General features: G+C 59.1%; 1 protein-coding gene across 1 annotated transcript; it reads left to right on the top strand.

Annotated features, from left to right (window-relative positions):
* The first annotated feature begins 496 nt into the window (after positions 1-496).
* On the top strand, positions 497-5,677 carry TMEM119 (transmembrane protein 119). The gene is made up of 2 exons (XM_049767867.1): positions 497-547; positions 4,640-5,677. Exon 2 carries the CDS (start codon positions 4,652-4,654, stop codon positions 5,429-5,431), a length of 780 nt encoding a protein of 259 aa, XP_049623824.1. The 5' UTR covers positions 497-547; positions 4,640-4,651; the 3' UTR covers positions 5,432-5,677.
* Positions 5,678-6,728: the final 1,051 nt, after the last annotated feature.

The raw sequence follows: 6,728 nt of genomic DNA on the forward strand, positions 1-6,728 counted from the left end.
GAGGCCCAGGACCCCTGCTCTAGCGACTCTCAGGAACTTAGCTCAGGGAAGATGATCTTCCTGCACCTGAGTGCCCTGGGGAAACTGAGGCCCTGAGACAGCAAGGGCCCCGACACGAACCCCTTCTTGCAAACATACCCAGCTCTGCACCCCAGTGAGCTTGGAAAGCCTGAGTCACTGAGGTTCCCTCCTCGGACCTTGCCCCTCCCCAGGGACCACCCCCGGTCGGGTTCGGTTCGCTGCCCACTCGGGCCTCCAGGGGCTGAGGGGAGGAAGAGGCTCATCTGGCTGCCCTGGAGGGCTGTGGGGCTCAAGAGGGAGCCAGGGAGGGAGGGAGAGAGCGAGAGCGAGGGGGCTGTGTGTGGCCGCAGCCCCGCCTCCGGGTCCCACCCCGCTCTAATGAAATCAAGCTGGGCCGGGAGGGAGGGAAGGAGGGCGGACAGACGGGACGGGACGGAGGGACAGGGACGGACGGACGAGGGTTCAGCCACCCTGCTCAGCCCAGCTCACCACCCTGCAGAGCCCCCGGCCCCACAGACAGGCACTGGTGAGTCCCTCACTGGCCCCCAAGTCTGGGGACCAGCAGCCAGCACTTTGGGGGCTTCTCTGAGAGTGTGTGTGTGTGTGTGTCCGTGTGTGTGTGATCTGTGCTAAGACCGTGTGCAGGGGTGTATTCCTGTTGCCTTGTGTGCATGAAGTGTGGTGTGTGTGTTTTGTGTGTGTGTGTGTGTGTGTGTGAGAGAGAGAGAGTTTGTATTCGAGTGTGTCTGTGAGTATATTTTAGAGCATGACTATGTCTGAGAGCATGTGTGTGTGTGTGTGTGTGTGTGTGTGTGTGTGTGTGTGTCTGCGTAAGCATGCAGGGATTTGGAGCAGGAGAGTTGCCGTGTGTGTCCTTGTGTGTGTGTGTAGGTGCCAGCCGTGTGTGTCCTTGTGTGTGTGTGTAGGTGCCAGCCGTGTGTGTCCGTGGCGCCCTGCTATAATGTGTGCATCACATGCTGTATGCGTGTGTGCGCACACCCCTGTGAAACTTGAGCTGTGGGGACCCCTTCTCTCCAAGGCTCTGGTTGTCCTCAGCTGCCCCAGGGTGGGGGAGCCTACAGTGGCCAGACAGCTCCCCAAAGTTGCCCCTTCTGCCTGGATCTGGGGCCCCCATGCCCCACTCAGGGTGCTTAGTTCCAGGGGACTGGGGGGCAGAGTCCAGGGGTTTGGGCCACACCAGCGGGACCCCAACATCTGAAACAGCAAACAGGGCAGGGCACCCCTTTCCAGGCTGGGGTCCCAGGGGTCTCAGGGAGTAGCAGGGCAGGAAGCAGGTTCACACGGGGAGCTGGTTGTCCTCTGCTCCCTGGCACCCTGGGGAGTCGCTGCCAGCCCCAAGTTCATCAGGGCAGAGGGCGCCTGAGCCCCGTACCCACGTTCTGGGAAGAACCAGACACGGGAGAATCCTCCAAGCTTCCCCCCAGGAAGGCAGGAAGGTGCTGACTCCCCCAATAGGCAGGGTGGGAGGGGCTGGTCCCCAAGGATCCCACCCTCCCCAGAGGGGCCGGGGAGGGGATGGGGGAGACGGGGGCTCTGCTCCCGGGCAAAAGTTCCAGGGGCAGGAAGGTGCTGCGTGTGCATGTATTGTGTGTGACATGTGGCATGTGAGGTGTAGTGTGTGACACACATGTGTGAGTTTGACATGTGACTTGTGTGTGTGTTGTGACATATGCTTGGTGGATGTTGTACTCTGAGGGGGGGAGAGTTGCCTTTTCTCGGTGGGGAGGTGGGCGCTCCCTTTCCTTTTGGGGACAAACTCAAGGTTGCGACCCTGGGATCAGCCCCCTGAGCTGACTTCTCCACTTCTCCACTAACCCTAGTGGGCTTGAGGCCAGGCTGGGGGGAATCAGCCCAGAAGGTGTAGACCCCAGTTCCAGCCTGGTGTCTCCCCAGGACTCCAGCTCATGCCTGAGCTCAGAGCTCCCCAATTCTGCTCCTGGTCATAGAGACTCCAGGAACCTCCTTCGGGCTTGATGGGGCTGGAGGAGGGAGGTGAGGGCCGGACAAAGGCCCCAGAGATCATAGCTGACGTGCCAAAGAGGGTGGACCAGGGGGCTTCTCACTTCCTCTTTTCAACCGCCAGACAAGAGAGAGAGAGAGAGAGAGAGAGAGAGAGAGAGAGAGAGAGAGAGAGAGAGAGAGAGAGAGAGAGAGAGAGAGAGAGAGAGAGAGAGAAAGAGAATGGAGAGAGAATGGAGAGAAAAAGCAGAGAGAAAGTATAAAGAACAGAAGTGGGGGACCGGGGCCGGAGAGATAGCATGGAGCTAAGGCGTTTGCCTTTCATGCAGGAGGTCATCGGTTCAAATCCCGGCGTCCCATATGGTCCCCCGTGCCTGCCAGGAGCAATTTCTGAGCCTGGAGCCAGGAATAACCCCTGAGCATTGCCGGGTGTGACCCAAAAACCACAAAAAAAAAAAAAAAAAAAAAAAAAAAAGAAGTGGGGGATCGGAGCGGTAGGTCATTTGCCTTGCACACAGCCAACCCAGATGGATTCCAGTTCAATTCTCAGAATCCCATATGGTCCCCCAGCCTGCCAGAGCGATTTCTGAGCACAGAGCCAGGAGGAACCCCCGAGCTCCACGGGTTGACCCCCCCAAAAAAAAACAAAGAACAGAAGTGCGAGACAGGAGAGGGTGAAGAAAGAGAGGGAAAAGGGGAGGGAGAGAAAAGAGGGAGAGAGCAGGAGAGAAGGAGGGTGTCTGGCTGGATGGCCAGGTTGGACGCCAGTGGCCAGCTCCCCCTGAACGTCCCCTTGGGCTGTGGTCCTTAGCGAGTTCTGCCGATCTACACATATTTTTTTCACTCCTGGATCTGGTTTGTCCTAGTGGTCATTGGCCAAACCCACTTCATTGCATGTCTCGGAGTCTGGGCACCCCAGTCCTGGGGTACATGCTGTCCCACCCAGTGGCCCTGACAGCCAGAGGTCAGCCCCTGTCCCCGTCTCACAGAACCTGGCTGCCCAGGGTGCGCTGTGTGGCTCCAGTCCGGCAGGGCAGGGAGGCCTTTCTGTCCTGGTTCAGCTCTGCCTGGGCCTGAGGCCTCTGTAGGGCTGGACTGATGTTCCAAGAGGTCGTCGCCTCGATCCGCTCACTAAACCAGGGCCATGAGGAGGATGTTAACCAGCCCACAGGTTCTAGGATTCATCTCGGGGCTCCTGCCCAGGAGAGGGAGTGATAGGGTCAGGACTTTCTGTTAAACGCCCTGGGAAGCCTGGAGGGGTCTACGCCACCAGACCTACCAGAGGGGTTGGTGCATCTGGAGGGCTTCTCGGAGGAGGTAGTCTCATCTGCCCCTCAATTACTCAGCCCCGCCCACCTACCTCTAAGACCCCCAGATCTCACCCACCAGGCCTCAGTTTCCACACCTGGGAACTGGATCGATGAGGCCAAATCCACTGGAGACTCAGGATCTCATGTGAAAACTCCCAGTAATGGGAGCGATAACACAGCAGGGAGGGAGCTTGCCTTGCGTGTGCTGGACCCGGGTTCAAGCCCTGCATCCCCTAGGGTCCCCTTCCACCCCCCCAGGAATGATCCCTAAACACAGAGCTGGAGTCAGCCTGCAGCACTGCTGGGTGTGGCTCCTCAAACTCAAAGTGGAAAAAAAGTACTTGGCTAAACATAAAAGGGCCAGGGTTTTTGTTTTTCGGGAGGGAGTAGGGCACTGTCTTGGGCTTGGGGTTTTGGGTTTGGGGTCACACCCATAAGTATGCAGACGGATTCCTAGTTCTGTGCTCCGGTGTAATCACTGGCCGAGCTCAGGGGTCCATGCGGCCCGTGCAAGGCAGCATCTTTTTTTTTTTTTTTTGGTTTTTTGGGCCACACCCAGTGACGCTCAGGGGTTACTCCTGGCTATGCGCTCAGAAGTCGCTCCTGGCTTGGGGGACCATATGGGATGCCGGGGGATCGAACCGCGGTCCGTCCTAGGCCAGCGCAGGCAAGGCAGGCACCTTACCTCCAGCGCCACCGCCCGGCCCCTCAAGGCAGCATCTTAACCCCGAACCTTGTCTCCAGGCTGAGAAGGGCCTGTTCTTTCTGGGGCTCAGCAGGCTTCCTGCCTCTGGGGGTGCCTAGATACTTGGGGTCCAGCAATTGCCCTCCAGGACCTCACAGGGAAGTCAGAGAAGTGTTCCCTGAGTGGGAACAAACAGGTCTGTTGTATGAGGGGCTCAGTTTGGAGAAGGGAAAGCATTTGTTAGCGTGTTTTTTGGGCATGGCCGGGAAGGCTTTTGCCTTGCATGTGGCTAACCTGGGTTCGATCCACGGTATCCCAGAGAGTTCCCAGAAATAACCTCTGAGCACTGCCAGATGTGACCCAGAATCCAAAAACAAGAAAACAAAAAATTAATTCTGGGGGTGCTCTGGCTCTATTCCCCAGCTTTCTGCTCTCAGGCCTCACTCCCGATACTCTCAGGGCCATGTGGGGCCAGGGATCAAACCTGGGCCTCTCGCATACAGCCGGCACTGGGTCCTTGAGCTCTCTGGAAAATATTCTCTGTGACACCCCTCACTTTACCTCCCCGAGGGACCTGAGACCCCTGAACGGGCTCTGATCTCTCCCCCTGACCTCTGACCCCTGACCTCCCCCTTTCCTGCAGGTTCCAGGCATCATGACGGTCTCCAGCCTCATCCTGTTGCTGTTTCTTCTGAGGGTCCCCGAGGGGACCTACTCTGCACCCCACCAGCAACCCTTCCTGGAGGAGGACCTGGCAGGCAGCGGAGAGGCCGAGGGCTCCTCTACCACCTCCCCGAGCTTCCCGCATCCACAGACCCCGGCCCTCAGCCCCACACCAGTGGGGCCCCAGCCCACACCCCCGGTGGGCCCCCAGCCCCCCACCACCCTCCTGGAGGGCCTCAAGGATTTCTTCCGTCAGTACATCCTGCTCATCGCCGTGGTGGGCTCCCTGGTCTTCCTGCTCATGTTCATCGTCTGTGCCGCCCTCGTCACCCGCCAGAAGCACAAGGCCACGGCCTACTACCCCTCGTCCTTCCCCAAGAAGAAGTACGTGGACCAGAGCGACCGGGCGGGGGGACCCCGGGCTTTCAGCGAGGTTCCAGACAGGGCTCCGGCCGGCCGGTCCGAGGAGGCGCTGGATTCCTCGCAGCAGCTCCAGGCTGACATCCTGGCAGCCACGCAGAGCCTCAGGTCCCCGGCCAAGGTGGCCGCCAGCAATGGGGACAGGGCAGCCCGGGGTGAAGGCCAGGCCGAGGAGAGGGAGCCCGCACAGCCGTGTCCAGCGGAGCAGCCAGAGGCTGGAGCCCCCACGGATGGAGGAGGTCAAGAGGAGCCAGAGGCAGAAGTGACGTCCTTGCTCGTCCAGGAAGCAGACGGGCCTGCTGGTCCCCCCGAAAGTGCCTGTGCTTGTAGCACTGTTCCCCCTGACGCCTGAGGCCCCTCTAGACTGTGGGACTCCCGGAGACGCCTCTGTGGGCATGCGATAGCCTTTGATGTTGTTCTTGTATCCTGATACTTCTTCCCCGGCCTGTCCTCGCCCTCCCCCTGCGAGCCTCCACACCAGCCTCAAGAAGCTTGCTGAGTTCCAAAAGTTGGGGTCCCCCAAGAAAGCACCTCCATGGGGGTGAAGGATGCGTCGTAGTGACCCAAGAAACCAGCCATCCTGGGTGGGGGTCCACTGGGGCCCCTGCTCTGCGGATCCCCCTCCCAGATGGATAACGCGGAGTTTGCTGGGGTTGGCTCATCTAGAAACTTCCATGAGGGGACCCTGTGGAAGACCCAGTTAAGTCTTTCCTAAATGGGGTTCTGGGGAATACTCTGTGGAACAGAAATCTGGAAGCACCGGGAGATGAGGATACCCACTGCCCACAGTACTGCCCGCAACTCCCCATTCAGCCCCAGCACCCCGGAATCTGGCTTTGCCTCTGCCTGCTTTGACCTTTCCTGTATGTCGGACTCTGCACAGGGCTGGGCTGAGGTCCTGGAGTCCTGTGGCCCCTCCTTTTTCTGGTTGGTCCAGGCTAAAGTGTGGGCTTTGGGGGGCTCCCCAGGACTTGTGATAGATTTCTCTTCTAGAAAGGGAAAGGTTGTGCGTGAGACCCCACATTGTGGAGTGCTGAGGGGTCTGGAGGCACTTGAAGATGGCACCCCACTTTTCCAGTTTGTACCCTCAGCATTGCTTTATCTGGACAAGGTACCCCTAGATGTGGGGAGTTGGGGTGTGGTTCCCTTCCCCCATTCCTTAGTTGAGGGGGCCGCCCTTCCCCATGCCCCAACTTCTCCAGGGGCTGAGATATGACTTGACAGCACAATAAATATTTCTTGTGGCCCGAGTGTCACTGCTTTTGGGGGCGCATGAATCCACAGGAAATTGAGGGGTCAAGACTTAGGGAGACACATCTCTAGGCCTCTGAGTCTGGGTAGGCAGCTTGGTGGGGAGGGGCAGAGCACGTGTGTCCCCCCCCCATACACAGCCTGCAGGCTGCTGGGGTCGTGGGAGCCTGGCCCCCTGACTTTTCCTATGGGGGTGCACAGGGCTCCAGGCCCCTGTGGAGAGTCAGAGAAGGGACAGGCTGGTTCAGGTCCTGGAAGGAGCCCGCCCGACTCTGTCTGCCTTTGATGGTCAAATCCCGCCAGCTGCTGTCCAGATGTGGATATGTATGACTGTGGAGGGAGTGGGAGGCCAAGGGACCCCACACCCATGGGCGGGGCTGGGGTTGAGTTTTTAACCA

Source organism: Suncus etruscus, chromosome 2 (genome assembly GCF_024139225.1).
Source record: "Suncus etruscus isolate mSunEtr1 chromosome 2, mSunEtr1.pri.cur, whole genome shotgun sequence".
Taxonomy (NCBI): domain Eukaryota; kingdom Metazoa; phylum Chordata; class Mammalia; order Eulipotyphla; family Soricidae; genus Suncus; species Suncus etruscus.

Coding starts and splice junctions, on each gene's coding strand:
- TMEM119 (XM_049767867.1), top strand. CDS start 4,652: ATGACGGTCTCCAGCCTCATCCTGTTGCTGTTTCTTCTGAGGGTCCCC.